General features: G+C 38.4%; 1 protein-coding gene across 4 annotated transcripts in view; it reads right to left on the bottom strand.

Annotated features, from left to right (window-relative positions):
- Window positions 1-19,177, bottom strand: part of LOC122807740 (laminin subunit beta-1-like) — a 2,263,691-nt gene that overhangs the window by 842,141 nt on the left and 1,402,373 nt on the right. For all 4 annotated transcript variants that reach the window (XM_044078727.1, XM_044078725.1, XM_044078726.1 and 1 more), the window contains one exon: window positions 14,062-14,218. In XM_044078727.1, the coding sequence (XP_043934662.1) occupies window positions 14,062-14,218 (157 nt within the window). The remainder of the gene's footprint in view (window positions 1-14,061; window positions 14,219-19,177) is intronic.

The following is a 19,177-nucleotide window of genomic DNA, read 5'->3' as shown; positions in this document are numbered from 1 at the left end:
GATGGATTTCTAATTGATTGAAAGGTAGAATCTACATAGTGTGAGTTGCAGGTGTGCAATCAGAAAGTAAAAATCAGGAGTGTCCCTCAGGGCTCATTGCTGGGATCTCTTCTATTTTGCCTTTACTTTTTAGACAGCACTGATAGCCAAGATCACAGGCTAACAAAGTTAGCAGATGACTGCCACCTAGTGGGTTGTTGTTAAGTCACCCTCTGATGCCCATACCCTCAGAAATGAACGCTCCATTGTAAAATCTATATGTACTACATAGGGACTCAAACTAAATGCTAAAAAGTGTAGTATGGTCAGTTTTGGTAGACAACCCCTCCCTCTAATCATACTACAAAGACAACATACCTCATGAAAATGTAGTCAGGCACATACGAACTTGAGTTGATAATTCCCTCACTTTGACTATCATATTACAGTGGTTACCAGGAAATCATTTTATTTATTTATTTAGTTATGCTTTTGTTTACTGGGAACGTCAGACTTGGCACAGGACCCATTTTTAGCAGAGGCCTGGGCAGAAAGACTCTAATGTACAATAACAATAATAAACAAAGTGACACTAATATATTAAAGGCAATAATATACAATAGTCTTTACATCACATTTCAAAAGAGGGATGCTACATTTCAAAATTTGATAACGTATACAGACAGCCATATTGTTGCTATTTTCAGCAGAAAGCAATACGTTTTAAAACAGGTACAGTGGTGAGTGAGCTAGAGCTGAGAAATGGAAGACAAATGTAGTTGAGGGTGAAGGAGTATAACAAAAGGGGGGGGGTAGTTACAGTACAGGATGTGGAGGGAGTTGAGCAGTGATAAGGCTGAAGAGGAGTAGTGTGCTAACTTCCTTGCCAAAGGAGAATTATAAATGTCTAAAGAGGTAATCGCTACCTTATACTCAGCACTGATCAGACCAGTTATTGAGTACAACACCCCCTTTGTGATACATCTCACTAAACACATCAATTAGAAACACCCTAAAGGATCCTAACCAAAAAGACCACAGGCCTAATATCTCTCACCTAAAAGAGAGTGTCTTATAGACTTTTTGAGTGGAGATCTCTGTCTCATTTTCCATGCTATTAGAGACCTGGTTGTTCTGAACTTCCTACATCTCTGAAAGTCTAATGGCTCCACCAGTAATAGAACTAATGAGCTAAATCTTCACTAACAAATAAATAAAATATGGGAAAAGGATAGTTTTATAATTCAGCACCTCCAAAATGTATGGAATAACCTTCTCCTGCTATCTTACTTTAAACATAATGTAGATGACTGGATGGGTATCCAAAAATGTATGCCTGTATTTACTGATGTAGTCTTCTGGATAAAGGAGGTACAGCCTGAGGAAGGGTACTAGCAGGACATAAATGGTTATAAGTTTTGATAGTCTTGGAATACTTATGAACATATGAATGTTTTAATAGTGTGTGCCATGTTTATTGGTTGAACTTAAGGCCATCATGGAATTCTCACCACTGAAGATGTAGGGTTGAGCAATGACATACACTGCTTGGTAAGATGGTAAATGTTGCTATCTTATTAAATGATATATAAAGTTTATTTTAAAGTTTTTTTTTTTTTTTTTTTTTTTTGCAGATAGGTTAGGATGAGGGATGCCTTTTTTGGGTTCAGAATTAGTTGAGATTTTGTAAGCCAGGCCTCTAGTTTACTGAAAGCTATTTAAGTTAGCAGCTGTAATTTGGCAAAAGAGTTTGTAGGGCGTATAAGAGTGGAAACATCTGTGTTTTGAACTGTAATTCCTTGATATTGTTAGTCAAAGACTGTAAATAACACAGGGCCAAGGACAGATCCTTCAGGAACTCTACCAGATGTGGGGATAAATGGAATGTAAGAATATTTCCATTTGGCTGATTGTGATCTCCGTGCTAAGTAGCATTGAAACCAGTTAAGAATAGTGCTGGAGATGCTGAGTTGGGCTATCCATTGAGAAGTACTGAATGGGATGCAGTGTTAATAGCTCTAAAGAGTGTGAGAGAGATATCCAAACACACAGTATATACTGGAGGTTATTTTCCTGAGGTTAAATTGAGAATACATGGTACTTAGGAAGGCTAGTATAGCAGTGGTAGCGCTGAGTTTCAGTCTAAATCCATGCTGAATAGGAGAAGTGTATTATTCATGGTTAGGTGTAAGAGGAGTTATTTATTTATTTATTTGTACATTTTTCCAGTATTTTTGAAGTAGGATAGTTATATCACTATAATTAGAGATGCTGATGTCACTTTCACCTTTGTGGACTAGAATAATATGTTTGTTTCCAGATCTGTACTTTGTTGTAGATAAGCTGACTAGTACTGATATAGGGTAGTCTATACAGAATGTAGAACTTTAAGCTACTAAGTAGGAAGAAAATCTGGTAGTAATGTGGTAGGTTTTAGTCTGCGTAAGAGAGTTTTTTTATTACAGCTGCAGGATCTGTTTTGTATGTGGAAGGGTACTTGTTTGTGAGATATTCATCTCTTTTGTAATATGTGTATGCAGTACTGATGTAGCTGTTGGAATAAAGTGAGAGGTTTCATTGAGTTTTTGGTTTTGCTGTTTTTTTTTCACCTGAATGTATTACTTTATTGAGGTTTCTCCAGATGAGTTTAGGATTTGTAGCTATGGATAGGTATTTTTATCTTTTGTGTCAGAATTAGAATTGCATCCTTTCTGAATGCTGACTGTTTGGCATGTTTGTAAGGCTGTTTTGGTTTGTAAAAATATCCATGTTTTCCAGGCCTTATCTCTTTTTGTCATGGTTTATTCAGTGTCATTAGTTTTAACCAAATGGTAGAAGTTGATTTCATATGTTCATAGGTACGTACTAGGCTAGCTGCCCTTGTGGGCCATTTAAGTCTACCTAACTTCCCTTTGAAAGGTAAGCTGTGATTTCTAACTTATGGCCCTGACTGATTTTAGGGAGGTGGGGAGCTGAAAGCTATCAGGTTGAAACAGTTATATTTGTGTCAAGTGAAACATTTCCTTTCTCAGACTTCTGTCCACTTGTTACACTTCACTGTTGATCATTCTGATTGGGTCAAAGCACTCAACAGGTGACACTCAGAATGGAATAAATAGTCAATTTTTTCCCACAGCATATTAGACTCCAAGTTAATAGAGAGGTAGTTAAAAACAAGAAGAAGAATGTTTTTTTGATTTAATGCACAGAGACTTCATACTGATTAAATAGGAGGTATGGGCTGAGGGGGGTCTTAAAGTTAGCTATGATATCATATTGGTTTTGTTAATAGCAAGTTGGACTTGGAAGAGTTTCAGGTCATTGTGTTCTCTAACAAATCTGGTGGTGAATTGTTTTCTTAATAATATGGAGACACCCCAACCTTTGAAGCCCTCATTTGATGTAGTAAGCTCAGATGTGGGGTAGGCATTGAAATCATGTATTGATGGAATGCTCTCACTGTTTTTAACCAGGTCTTTCTGATACATATATTGATTAGGTACGTACATATTATCGCAACCAGATTCAGAACTGCAGAATCAGCTAATTTCCAAGCCCTTCTTGTGGCGATATATAGCTCGGTAACATACTTAAAACGAGGTCAGAAATAATGCGACAAATTATTTATTTAATAATTTTTTTTCATTAAACTAAACTGCGGAAAGCCTGACACATGTTTAGAGTGTATGTGAATAAGCATCTAATTGTTCTTTTTCAAAGCATGCTTCGTGACCAAAACATGCTGTTCCATTCACTTTGTAAGTTAACTTCTTCAATATTTAGAAATCATTATTTGAAGTGCACTCATAAGAGTGAACCTCCATCCCGAGTTATTGCTTTTGAGATGGGGAGGGGGCTTTCAAATGCATGTGCTTCATTTGTGACTAAAGCACATTTGTTTACAATCCTTAATATCGTTTCAGCAATGTTTTTTTCCCACCTACATGGCTATCTCTTCAGAGGATTACAGTTTCTCATGTACATTTTCTGGAGATTTTGAAAAGGTAAATTTACACATAACTGCAGTTGTAAATGACACAGTGTAGGGAAAAAGGACTGCTGAACCGGCATTACATTTACGTGCTTTGTGATCCGGACAGTATGTAAAGGTAACGTGATGTCCCACTGCACTTATCTGTTTACACTCCGGAGGGATGAAACTGTTTTTGCAATGACTGCTTTTCACTGTAATTGCCGGGGGAAATGCCAGAAACTACGGACAGTTTTCAAATATTACCCTTATAAAGAAATACAGTTGGGTACTTATGTAGTCTGGAATCTGGTTGCGATAATATGTAAGTACCATCGATTATTTCCGGGGTAACAAATACATGTAGAGAGTAGAGTTTTTTGTTAAGGCTCCCAGCATTCATCAGCAATACCTTTATGCTACCCAGATTGTACTTTATCATGGAAGCTTAAGAAGACTGACAGTGCCTAAAAAAGGCACTATGGGGTGAACAAATATTTAGCCGATATACAAAAGCCTTGGGGATTAGGTGCACTCCATCTCTGGCAAAGCAGTTTGGACTGTCTTCCATTTCCTCCCAGGCTGAAATATATTACAGCCCTTATGGAATGACATCAGAAGGCAAGCCAATTGTTGAGGTCAATAATCTTTTGTTTGTATTTCAGCATCATTCTTGGTGATGGTAGAATGCTTCTCAAGACTAGGTTCATATCTGCCACGGACACATATTCTAAGGGATAAATCATGTCTCTTTTTAAATTGTCCAGGGAGGTTTGTCTCAAGTCATTTACATTCACATGCACTATGATTGTGTCATATGTATGCTTTTGGTGCAAGGACTTATGTGCATGTGTAATATGGCAAATCCTGGCATCTGATAAGCAACTGACAATGACCCTTCCTTACACAGCCTGATGAGTGGCGCATCGATGTGTCTTACTATGGAGTCACTTATGACTAGGATACTGTAATGTGTGGAGGTTTACTTTATGAGCTTTAGAAATGAAAGCCATGGAAAGAATTATCATGAAGATGATCAACAGAGATAATAAACTTCCAGACACTGGACCCAACCCAGTTTGGTTTTGTCAAGGGTAGATCATGCCTACTCAACCTGGGGACTTCTTTGAGAAGGTCACCAAAGCAATGGAAGAGGGCAAAATAATTCACGCTACCTACCTTGACCTGACCAAGGCATTTGACACAATACCCCACTCGGGCATTGTTGACAAACTCAAGAGGTTAGATACAAACCCGTATGTCACCCCAGTGGGTAGCCAACTGGCTCACAGACAGAACCCAGGAAATTATAATCGGGGAGTCCACCTCTATAAAGAGGCCAGTCAGAAGTGGAGTCCCCCAGGGATCAGTCCTTGAACTGCTTGTTTTTGGCATTTACCTCTCAGAAGTCAAGACCAATGTCAGTGGTCTCTGGCTGACTAAATTTGCAGATGACTGCAAATTAGGAACTGTTATTGAAGCTCACACTGACAGAAATATTCTTCAGGAGGGGCTGACACAGACAAACAACTGGTGTCAGAGCCATGGACTAAAACTAAATGCCAAGAAATGCATAATAGTATCCTTTAAGAGGTTATCCATCCCTGGTAACTATCATATTGACAACACACCCCTTAGAGTTGACCCAGTAGTCAGAGACTTAGGGACACACATAGATAGTAATCTAGCCTTTGTTCATCACGTGCCTACAGTGGTGAGAAAATCATTCTACATTGTGCAACTTATAAACAAAGGTATGGCATCTAAGTCCAAGGAAGTCATTGTTCAGTTATATTTGGCATTCATCAGACCTATCACTGAGTACAATGCCCCCTTGGGTATGTACCTAACCAGGCATATCCAACAACTGGAATGTCCACAGAGGTTCCTCAGTAAAATAATACAGGGTTAAGTAATATGTCCTATGCAGACTGCCTCAAGGCCCTAGCTCTGCATTCTGTCTCCTACAGGCTTTTGAGGGGAGATCTATGCCTGGCATACAGGGCATTGTCAGACCCCACTCTGATGGTCTTCCTGCATATCCACAAAACAAACAGCACCAGAATTACCCATTCTATAGACTTAAACCTTGCCTGTGATATAAATAGGACCTGCTGGAGAGGTAGGTAGACTACCCCGTCTATGGAACAGGCTCCCCATCCATGTGAAGCAGAGTTCCTCCCTTACCCAATTCAAGTGCAACTTGAACAATCGGATGAAAAACCAGAAATTCATCCTTGGTTTGGCACCAATGTCTCTAATGGACATAGGTAACCTGTAAATGGTTCATCTCCCAGGCCCATGCTTACACTTATCAAGAGTATCAGAACTTGTCAGAGATTTGGTATGCATGGTTAGGCTTAAAAAGGTCCTTGTGGTTGTTAGCCTAGTAAACGCCTATGAACCTATGAACCTATGAGTCAGTTCAGTTATTAGATGTATATTTCAAAGTGGATGCTGCCTGTGTTGTATGTTTGTGAGGTTTCTGAGGGTACTTGTTTCTTAGGTGACATTTAGGAGATTTTTGTGGTTTAGGTAGGTTAGGCTATTATCTGTTCTGTTTAGCTTTTATCCATAAGTCTGTTTTTAGTCATATTGCATTGTTTCTTTCATTGTATGAATTTTTTTTTTTTTTTTTTTTTGCTTTAGTCTAATTATATTCTATAATTTTTCATGCTTTGAATCATTCCTGAAACACTTCATCCATCAAGTGCAAAAGTTTTTATCACTTCATTTTGCTGCAGTTCATACCTTTCAACCTCTTAGAACAAGAAATCTGGACAAAGCCATAAGTAATGGGGTGACAAAGGCCCAAAAATAGGGACAAGTTTTAAATATTGATCTTACAAACTTAGAAGGTTGATAGAACAACAGGTTTTGTGTTAACATGCATTTTCTGTAGGGTATGAAGTCTGAAACTCAAATGTCTGTCATTATTTTCTGCCTTCAATCTTTAATGATTTGCCAAAGATTTGTCAGAAAACCACAATTTTATGAAAAATGGTCAAAAATATGAAGCAAAACGATGGACATTTTGCAAAAATCTGTACAGTTAAGAGGTATGCTGCTATCATGTAGAGTTGGCTTTCTGATTGTAAAATATATAGTTTTACGTAGGTATGCTGAGCAGCTGTCCAGTTACTTCCTCATTCTGTGTCATCTTGTGGCACATTCTAATGATGTCATAATAGTTCAATACCTTGACATATTGGGCTGAAGGGAGTCTCTCCAGAAACTGGCACTGAAACTCTATAACATTCTTTATTAATATCATTACAGCATAGCTCAAACTTACCTGAGGACTTGTTGGAGCAGCTGAATCTTCTCAATGTTCTTTAACATAGGAGATCCACCTTTATGTCTGACTTGGTATTGCCTAACAGGAAGCAAGGTCTGACATATATGTGGAAAAGCATGGTCATGAGTTTGTCAGGTGCAGGAGTGCCACCTGTAGGTGGCATCATTACTAAAAACAAGTGCAAACCTGGGTCCCAATGGGTGAGGCAAGTCATTTTCTCTACATTTATGCTGCTGCAGGTATTTTGATTTCAACATACCCTCCTGCAGGACCCATATTAGCACTTAGAGTTACACTTACAAATAATTCAACATTTTGATATTTTTCATTCAATATTATGGTTTCAGTGTATCTATTTTCAGCACAGTATTTGGCATCCACCCAAATCAATCAATCAATCTCTCTCTCTCTCTCTCATATATATATATATATATAGATGCCATTGAGTAAATCAACTTTCTTTAAAGACATTGTTTTATAGACAAACTTTGGAACAGATGGTTGATAATTGTGCAGGTTTGCTACTTTGCTGGGATTTGGGGATATGCCCTTTCCCCAGTTTTGTGTGATCTCTCATACTGAAAATATATAAGTAGCAGGGGGTGTGGGGACACAGCTCCCCATGTAAGGCATGCCTGGGGTTTTCCCCTGCAAAGAACATCATTTTATTTTTTTCATGCTCTCAGATTATGTCTCTGAGCATGTGCAGTTGAGTGCCAATGTTATTATTTTTTTATTTTTTTGTGTTGACATTAGCCACTTTGACATTTCTGTGTTTAAATTATTTTAAGAACACACACACACATTATATATATATATATATATCTCCATTCATCCATCCTCAACCCCCTTTCCCATTTTGTACATGGGGTCGGGGTATCACTTCAGCAGTGACAATCATCTAGAGCCAAGGTTTAAACCTCTGGGTGGCTAGTCCTACCATGGTAGTTAATTCATACCACTCACTTGCACACACATCATACCACTCACTTGCACACACATTCTCACCTACGGCCAATTTAGAGTGTCCAATCCACCTACTGCACGTCTTTGGAATGTGGGAGGAAACCAGAGCACCTGGAGGAAACCCATGTGACTGCAAGGAGGACATGTATCCTCTGCACAGAAGCCATCCCTTACACAGACATGTATCCTCTGCACAGAAGCTATCCCATACACATAAACACGCACACACACACACACACACACACACACACACACACACACACACACACACACACACACACACACACAATCTTAACCACTGAGCCATGATGCTGCCCTGCAGATAAAATATGTGTTGACTTCCTCAGTCCAGCTAGGACTGATACATAAAGAATTCTAAAATAAATATATTGAGGTATTATGTTCTGAGGGTAAAGTAATACCAAGAATAATTTTAAAGTAAATAATAAGTTGGGAAACATCTAGAATTTATTTACAAATCTTTCCTGAAAAGTAATATTTCCTGTAAATTATCTGACTAGTGCAGACATGAAGTTTTTCTGGTGTTTATAGAGGGTATTGGAAGTACATCTTGCATGTTAAATAGCTAGCTGTGATTCATTAATTTCCACTCAGCATGAACTTTGCATTTGGCCAAGTCCAAGAGATCCTACATAGGGTCATAGGATCATAGACGGTTACTAGGCTAATGGCCCTGGGGCCCTTACAAGCCTAGCCAAGAGTTTACCCCAAAAAGAAACCTCAGTCAGCACCTGTTGCCCCTGTCAGTGAGGGACACAGGTGGATCTCCTGGGACAAATCTGTGGTTTTTAATCCACTAATTAAGGTTGCGGTTGAACATGGTCAGTGAGGTACTCTGTTTGACGTGTATGGGAAGTCTATTCCAGAGATGGGGTAGCTTCTGGGAGACAAACCTATCTCTCCAGCAGGTTTTGCTGATTTCACCTATTATATTCAGGCCTTTTGAGTGGGTAATGTGCAAGGAGTTAAACTTATGGATGTGGAACATCTCTAGTAGGGCAGGGTCTGAGACTGGCTTGTAGGCAAGACTCAGATCACCTCTGAGCAATCTGTATGATACAGAGTAGAGTGATAGTGATTTGAGCCTGTCCACATAGGACAGGTGTTGGAGGCCATGGATTCTCTTTGTGAGGTATTTCTGTGGCCTTTCCAGTTGGCACAGATGTTTGGAGAGGTACACACAAATGGGGCATTATACATTATTGGTCTAATGAGGGAAGAGTATAGAGAGACAATAACCTCTTTTTTCTGGATGCAATCCCTTTACTTATGAGATGAACCAAGTAAAAGGCTTTTCTGACCATTGCCACTACATGATGGTTGAATGCGAGATTGTTATCAACCTGAGTACCAGGTCTCTCACCACAGGTTGTGTGCTTGGGGGGGGGGGTTGCCATTGATGTGGTGATCAGTAGGGGCCATGTTTTTGCCAAATGGTATGATGGTATGATGATACATTCTTTTGTTTTTATCTTGAGGCCATGACTTTGGCACCAGTCATTAGTTGCTGCAAGACCCACTTGCAGTATGTTAACATAATTTGGGGAGTCAATGACAGCACTCAACTTATGGTCATCTACAAACTTGGTCAGCCACAGGCCTTTTATCTTTGCTTGGACTTCTGAGAAGTAGATGCCAAACAGATCCCTGGGGAACTCCACTAGTGGCAGGTTTGCTACTGAAGGTGGAGGCACCTATTTTGACCTTGAGGGTCCTGTCAGTAAGCCAGTTGGCCACCCACCTGATGAAATAGGGGTTTGTGCCAAGTTGTGTTAGATTTTTGATGATGCCTGAGTGGGGGATTGTGTCAAAGGCCTTGGCCAAGTCAAGGTAAGCTGTATGTACTGACTTTCCTTTATCCAGGCCTTAGTGACAGTCTCAAAGAAGTCAGCCAGGTTCAACAGGCAAGATCTTCCCTTGATGAATCTGAACTGGTTGGGATTAAGTGCTTGGAGATTGCCTATGCCCTTGTTTATGAGATCCATAATAATATGCTCTATTGCTTTACAGATCAGACTTGTCAAGCTAATGGGGTGATAGTTTCCAGGGTCAGTAGTGGCACCACCTTTGTGCAAGGGAATGACAATGGCAGTTCTCCACTCTGCTGGAATGAAGCCTGTACTTAGGCTGTGGTTGAATAGGATGCTCAATGATGAAGCCAGTTCTTGCTGGAGATGGTGCAGAATACAGAGTGGAATACTATCAGGTCCCATGGAAGTTGTGTTCTTTGCCTTGGATAGAGCCTTTAACACTTGATCTATGGAGATGTGAGGTGCGGGACAAGTATTGGGGATGTTAAAAGGGCCTTTAAGGGGGACAGTAGGGTGAAGTTTGTGCCTAAACTATCTCCTAACAGGTTGGCTAATTCAACAGGATCACTGCAAGTGATACTGTTAAGTACTATTTTGGAACAAACCTGGGCTTTGCCAGGGAGGTTCGTGATGTAACTGAAGAAGGCTTTGTGGTTTCTCTTTGTTTCAGAGGTCAGTTTTGATTCATAATTGGCTTTGGAGGTTTTCACTAATGATCTAATTTGCTTGTTGAGGCTAAGGAGGGAGTTTTACTAATTTGGAATTTGTTCCATTTTACTGTTGGACAACAGTTTCTTCCTTTTGTTGTAAAGTCTGTTGATAGAGGATGTCCACCAAACAGGTTTGTTTTTCCTTGAGAAGCAGGTTTTAATTCTGTTGGGTATGGCTGAGTCCATGCAGTTATACAGGTGCTTGTATACTGCATTGGCATACTATTCAGCATAGTTATCTGCATCCTATGAGGGGGGAGGTGGTGTGAAGCTACTGATACCCTTTTTTAGGAGGTGGTAGTCAGCTTTAGAGAAGTTTTTTAGCTTAATTACAGCTGGGGGTGGGTGGGATAGAAATTTAGAATGAGACAGTCTGATGATCTGATCTCACCAGGGAGGAACATACTATGGGAGTGGTGCAGTGGCTACCCATCTTGGTGAGAACAAAGTCCAGAATGTTATCTCCTCTTGTGGGGGATGAAATGAGCTGGTCTAGTGTTTTAGAATCGATGAAGTCAAAGACTCATTGAATGAGTGCATTATTTTGGAAACAGGCAATTGGACCTAATGGTTTCATTTCACATATCCAGGAAAAATAAAATCACTCTTTACAAAGTTCGTGTTTCAATATTTAATTGATGCCAGCTATGTGATCTAAAATGTGAGCAGTTGCAACTTAAAGAAATTGCCTGTGCAGGCCCTTTTTTATTCATTATATGCAAGATATTAGATTCTGTGCAACTTAAATTTAATCACAGTATAAGCATAATTGACCATTTCTGCATGTATTTCTTTCAGACTGTTTAGAGTGTTACAACTCATTCTGGAGGCCTTGACCATGGTATTTAAGCATCTTGGAATTTTATAATTTTAAAATAAAACTGCTGAAGTTAAAATGAATAATACTGGTTATGCCCTTGTGTCTTTGGGTGATGCTGATCATATTAAGATCTTTTTGGGTCTCATGTATTGGAGTTAAATGCTCCTTTATATTCATCAGTAAGAAGTTCTTATGAAGACCTATGGGATAGTGTTTTCTTTCTTGTGTAACCAGAAAATATAGACAAAAAAGTACGAAATTTCTTTGTTGTATGATCGTCCTAAAACATGCTTGCACAATATCACCTAGTGTTGAAGAATAACCCAAACAACACTTTAGGCTCTTTAACCAATATGGGACTTTGTCTCAGGAAATATTTGGCTATAACCTCACTTTCATGAACTTCTGATCCTACCTTCATGATGTCATGGAGAAATATACTGTCAAATGATTATTCTTCACAAAATACATAGCAACTTGCAGTTTCTTTACAAATGAGTCAAATAAAATGATTATAATATGTTTATGTTAAAATTAAAAGGTAAAATAGATGCATAAATATGCAAAATATAGTTTCACATAAGTTGTTGCTTTATATTTCAAAAGCCTTACAACTACATTCTGTTTTCATTATCGCATTGTACTGTACTGACAGCAAATTAAAGGCAAAGTAAGTGCTGAAGGAGTTAAAAGATGCTACTATGTTTAAAGGAGTCCGGTTACAGAATGTAATGGAGAGAGAGAAAGAAAACAACGTGACAAGAATCTTCTGTATGCTCTGGTCTTCTCAGGTCGGGGGGGGGGGGGGTGAGTCATTGTAAGAATGTCTGTAAGACAGTGTGTACTGGTATGAATGATACAAGGTAAAAAGACAGATTGTTAGGCCAGGTGGTCTGTGTTTTAAAAAGACTTATTTGACATGTAAAGTTCTAAGTGAGAAGCACAAGAGCACAAATTATTTTAAAATTATTTTAAAATTGTATGATTTGTTAAAAGCTATGTTACGTCAAAGTTCTGCATGCATGAAATTGATAAGAAAAAGTACAAAATAATGCAGTTTTCTTTGTTCTCGGAGACTGGCCTGAAATTGTGTGACGGCAGTCTCCCAGAGCTATTTACAGAATAATTACATTGCACATCCTGAAGCGTTATTCTTGATTCAAGAGTAAAAAGGTAAAACTATTATTTTTTGTGAACTTTAACAATGATATTGTGTAAAAGTATGACCCTAACCTACAATGAACTTCGTTTATACCCTCTGAAATAGATATGGTCACATCTAGCATTTTTCCTGATATTTTGTAATTCCTTGGTGCTATCCTGTACTAAGACAACCATTACATATCTTAACTTTCAATCAACTGCTAAAATCTATCAGTCTTAGATGATGTAGTTTCCCCATTTAGGACAGACTCTTGTCTTATATTTGTATAACACTTTTTTTACTCCATGTATTAATACTCTCTTCAAACTATATCCATATACCAACACATTATATTCCTGCTGTATTTTTATACTAATATTTAGTTCTAATACTTGATAACCAATTTATTTCACATTCCTCCTTTCTGTGTTGTACAGCCTTTGTTCAGGAAACCCTGTGTCCCATTCTATCGTTTTACTTTCAAGGGCTCTTCTGCTTTTATACTAGGAATTTCCCAATTTTACACCTGAAATACTATTTCAGGTTACTCCATTTTTGTTCTTAGACATCTGGCATTATAAAGTAAGATATCCCAACTTTTTCATAAATCCTGTTTTACTTTTTAGTACCTCATTTATTGATACACTAATGCCAGAATACTTTATTTACAATTACCTCCTTGATATCTCCTACCTTCAATATTCATTTAAGACATAATGTTGGAATCTTACTTTTTCTTTCCAGTCCTTCACAGCTGCATTTTTTTCTGGGCTGTGAAGAAACCTGTCTGCAACCAATAGATTATCTCTCTGTTAGGTTTCTTGCAACTTCCCTCTACAAGATGTAGATCCCCCTCAGTTGTCCAGTGCTTACTGCTTTTATTGTACTGTATAACATTTTTTTTATTCCTTTGTTTGCTGGTAATAGTGGTAGCATCTTTGAAAATTCTACTTTCAACTACGTTTCCTTCTGTATCTCTGCCATCTGTCTTGCTTTAAAATAACCTTTCTACTGACTCTTCTGACTGATGTCATCCTTCCCCTTTGCTTCTTTTTTAACTTAGATTAAAATACTTGCAAACTTAATTTTACTTGGAGCAGTGCCATATGGCAGATTATGCAAGCTGTAACTGGATACTGCAAATGCATTTTCATAAATATCTAGAATATTTTGTACCATGAACATACTGAAAACATTTCACATGCAAAATATTTGGAATATTAATTTAAATCCTTTCATCACTACATATTTCCAAGGGCTTGACAACTTAATTTAATTCTGTTCAGATTCAGTACACAAAAAAAGAAGAATACATTGTGCAGTTCATTTAGCGGCTACTCACAGGTAACTCAGGATCATTGGGAGAGTGGGGCACAGCATTCTCTGCTTCATATGTGTAGTAATCCAATGGCATGCAAAAGAATCCAGGCTGGACATCGTTACATTGACGACCAATGATGTTGGGACGACAGACACATTGCCCATTCTCCATTAAACACCTACAGTACATAAACAGGAAGACAATCTTTTTTAAGAACAGCTATCTAACATTTGGGATATTTCCATTCCTTTGCACTTGTTTACTTTTATTGTTTACAATGTAAGTAGTTTCATTTACACAATGTCTGTTTGTAAGGATACAGTAAGAGCACTAGCAGTCATTTATTTATTATTTATTGGCATTTACTTACCGGGAAAGTCCGAGTCAGAAAATGAGCCTCTTTCAGTGGTGGTCCAGGAAGAAAAGCTCCAGAACAAGCTACAATATAACATAAAACAGTACAAAAAGCATAAAATACAACCCAGCACAAAGCAGTGTTTAGCATCATCAGCAAACCAATGGAAGGGAGCTTAAATTTTACAATGTGGATGAAGTAAAAAGCTATAATTATACAACAGAAACAAACTGCTTCAGTCATGGTTGCATTCATAGAAATGCCAGTGGAGTGAAACCTAGTGACATTAATGATCAAAATGTTATTGAGTGGGATCAATATACAAAGAAAATATCTACTTAGGAAGGTGGTATGGAAAGCAAAATATTCCTGAGGCTATGTTTTGATAGGGCAGAGTATACAAATAGGATGCATTTATTAGTAGGAGTATTAACTGACAGAGTGGGTTTCAAGAAGACAGAGGATGTAAACATAGGGAATACCTGAGAACAGCAAGTGAACTGGGGAAAAATAGATAATTTTAATAGGCTTGCAGAAAGGAGAGAAGGAGGTGTAAATGATAAGATGCATGTTCTGTTGGCCAGAGGTGTTAGATTGAAACTCAGTGCATCATTATTATATGAAATCATCTGTTTGGGTTAACCTGGGGGTAGACAGGAGCACAGCAGCCAAGTGTTTGACAGATGCTGCTTTAGGTGAGCTTTACAAGATTTGTATTACCAATGTGTTTCAGTGGGAGAGGTATGGCGTTCCAAGGTTTTAAGACACGGTTTGAAAATTGTAAGTCACCTATAGGGTGATTACATTTAGTAAATGGAATTAAAAACTTATCTCCTTAGCACTGTTCCTTGTTTGGAGAGTGCTGGTGGATAATTGATCTTAAAGCAGAGAGGTTGTCTGGTTTATATAAGTTTGTGGGCTATTAGTAGTAGAAACACAGTTGTGAGTTCTGGAATGATGGTTAGCTGTAATTTAGCACATTTTTGTAACACTGTTTCATTTTTTTTGTAGGGAGATTTGTACACTGATAGTAAGAACTGTAGAAGCATACAGAAGGGATGATAGTAGGAATGTTGAAGTTGTGCGCTTCCTTGCATTATTAGTAAGGTAGAGTTTTGCCCTATATAAGAACCTCCATTTTTTATGAGTTTTGCTTATAGTTTGATAATATACGCTGGTCAAATTTCATATTATCATTTATAAGTCCAAGAGGTTTGGTAAATTACATTTGTTCTTGGTGTTATTAACTGAGTATATTATAAAGACAGCTTTCTGAGCAGATGCTCTTAGGAAAATAAGATTAATTTAGACTTCTTGGAATTTAGGAGGAGTTGAGCATTAGCTAACGATGTTTCAATAGAGTCTTTCATCTGCAGATAAGTGATGAATCATTCTGTTACTAAACTACGGTAGTTTGACTTCTAACAGTGTAAATGTCATCTGTTAAAAAACAATAAATAACAGTGGGCCTAGTACAGTACTGACCTTTGGATACCACTGACACAGATGGGAAGGAAGAGTGGTCACCTGTCCACTTCACTACTAGTGCTCTGCTTGACAGGTAACTTTCAAAGAAAAGCAGAAATAAGTAAGAGTTGCCTAGTGAAGAGAGTTGTTGGAAGTAGTTTTGGTGAGACAATGTGTCAAATGCTTTAAGCAGAACTAGAAATAGACATGAAATAAGCTTGGATGAGCTTCTGCTAATGTTGACTGTATTGGTAAAGCTTAGCAGTGCAGCAGTGGTGCTGTGGTTAGAGTGAAAACCATGTTGAGGGGGTGTGAGAACACATTTGTCAGAAGTGAATTTCATAAATTGGGAGAGAATACATTTGTCAAGAATTTTAGAAAGAGGAGACACCAGTTTTATGGGTCCCAAACTGGAGAGCTCAGTGGAAGCTCCTCCTTTGCATAAGGTTATTATCTTGCACTTTTTTCCAAAGTGCAGAGACATAGTTTTCTCTAATAGAGTGACTGATCAAAAAGCAGACTGGATATGCAGTGCTATCACCTGCATCTTTTACATATTCAGGAGGTAAGTTATCTTGAGCTAATGTGTTTCGTTTGAATTTCAAGAGGAGTTTTTTTATACTAATAGTTGAGACTGGGTTAAAAGTAAAGTAATCAAGATGGTTGTTTATTTGGGATGGGTTCTGGTGGTTAATGCTACCTCTGTTATGAATTAGGAACTCAACAGATTGTATGAAGTGGTAGTTAAAACTAATTGACAGTGCTATTTTTAGAACCTGTTGAAGAAGGCAAAGGAGTGGTACTCTGAACTGTGTTTAAGAGGTTGTTTATAGATGCCCAGAATAGTTTAGGGTTATATTTGCATGCATTTTGTAATGAGGTATAGTAAGATGTCTTGTTGGTGTTGGTACAGTGTTTAGTCTGGTTTCTAAGGGATCTATAAACTATGGAAAATGTTTTTTTCTTGTGACCAAACCATCCGTATAGACATCTGCACTGTTACTAAGACTTTGTTTAAAGCTGCAGAGGGCACCCTAGCAATGCAAGGCTATAATGCCTTCCATTCCACGTTTAAACTAGCTACTGCAGAGGCAGTAGCGTCTACAGATTGAAAAGTTTCAGTTTACATCAAACACACCTCAAGGCTGGACCAATAACTTGCTTTCTGTCAATGTATAGCCTATATGCTGGAATTGATGCTGAAAGAGTTTCTAGTCATTTCTGGATAAAAGAGTGCTTAAAAATGTATAAGGTACACCCTACACTGATCGATTACATTACAGCAACCGTGAAACAGTGGCAAACCACTTTGCAGTTAAGCCGTGATAAAAAGACAAATTATTATTCCAGGGATAAAAATTCACAGCATATATTTCAGGGTAACTCTGTCATCACTGCTATTTTGTCTTGTGCTTAACCTGTTAAGTTGTCTACTTAACAGATTTGGTCATGGCTACAATTTGGTTCCCAGAAAACAACAAAATGTAAAGGCTTCTCATCTTCTTTTTGTTGATTATTTAAAATTATATAGGTCATTAGATGAGAAACTGAAAGCACAACTGCAAGTGGTCAAAACTTTTTCAGATGATGTAAGAATGTCATTTGGTCTTGATAAATGTTCAAAAGCAACATTTAAAGCAGGAAAGCTGCAGCAGTAAGAAAACATCAGTTTGGGACAGGAATGTGATATAACTTGAGCAAGAGGGAGTGTATACATATTTGGCAAATAATGAAGGATCAACAATAAAATACAAACAAATGGGAATAAAATGGAGTAAGGAATATTTCAGAAGACTTAAATTAATACTGAAAACAGCGCTGACATCTAGGAACAAACTCCAAGCTATAAACCAATTTGGTCTTCCTGTCCTAAAATACAATTTTGAAGTGATTGACTTGCTCCAAAAGGTGTTGGATAGGTTGAACAGGAAAACAAGAAGGATGCTTCATGCTCATCAAATGATTTATAAAAATCAATGCACACCAAGGTTATATATTCCCCATTATGAAGGAGAGGCATTGGCCTCCTCAAAATCGATTATATGTACAGATCTGCAAGCATGGGACTGCATACATATCTTCTGACCTCACAAGACCCAAATGTGGTGAAAGTTTTGAAAGGTGAAGAGAATAAGTCTTAGATGACTTCCCTGCCTAGTTTAGCAGAAGCATATCATTGCCAAACTGGAATGCAAATCAAACGAAGTAGATAAAAATCAGGTAACAACTGAATGAGCCAAAAAATGAAAGAATATTAGGTGAAGGATTAGATGAGAAGGCACGAAATGTGGAAATGCATAGATATAGTTGCCAGTAACGAGTGGTGTGCCTCAGGGCTCTGTCCTGGGGCCCCTCCTGTTTGGCATATACTTCTCAGAAGTACAGGCAAGCACGGAAGGGCTGTGGCTGACTAGGTTTGTGGACGACTGCAAACTGGGTGCTATAATAGAGTCTCCGGCCGACATGGAGATCCTTCAGAAGGGCCTAAATGAGACTGATGCATGGTGTCAAAGCCATGGTCTCAAGCTAAATGCAAAAAAATGCGTAGTAATCCCCTTTGCAAAAAACAGAGTACCCGCAAACTACAACATAGGAGGTAATCCCCTGAAATCTGAAGAAGAAATAAGGGATCTAGGGACCCAAGTAGATAGTCAGCTTTCCTTTGATAACCATGTTGCCAAAGTGGTTAGAAAATCCTTCTGTGTGACCCATCTGATCACGAAAGGGTTTGCATCAAGATCTAAGGATGTAATGGTGCCCCTCTACTCTTCTCTTATCAGACCCATTATTGAGTACAATGCACCAATTGGAATGTACCTGGCTAGACATCTCCAGCAGCTGGAGAGACCACAAAGGTACCTAACCAAGAGGATTACTGGCCTCAAACAGTTGCCCTATGCAGCACGATTGAAAAAGCTAAGACTGTTCTCTGTTGCATACCGCTTTCTCAGAGGTGATCTCTGTCTATTGTTGCATACCGCTTTCCCAGAGGCAATCTCTCTCTAACATACAGAGCCATGTCCAACCCAGAATTGTTGAACATGCTCCATCTTAGCAAAACCAAATCTACTCGAGCTACACGCTCTAGGGATATAAACCTCAACACAACAATGAATAGAACATGCTGGAGGGATAGATTCCCTTCGCAGAGACTTCCCTTACTATGGAACAGGGTCCCGATCTACATAAGACAGAGCCCCTCACTATCACTCTTCAAGAGGAACCTTGATGAGTGGATGGGTAACAGAAAGTTCAAACCGGGGATCACACCAACAGCACTACTAGATAGGGGCCAAGGGTACTAGCTGCTAGTAC

This window comes from Protopterus annectens, chromosome 7.part1 (genome assembly GCF_019279795.1).
Source record: "Protopterus annectens isolate FY-2018-M chromosome 7.part1, PAN1.0, whole genome shotgun sequence".
Classification (NCBI taxonomy): Eukaryota; Metazoa; Chordata; order Ceratodontiformes; family Protopteridae; genus Protopterus; species Protopterus annectens.
Note: the sequence above shows the minus strand (reverse complement) of the source record. Positions and strands in the feature narration are given on the sequence as shown.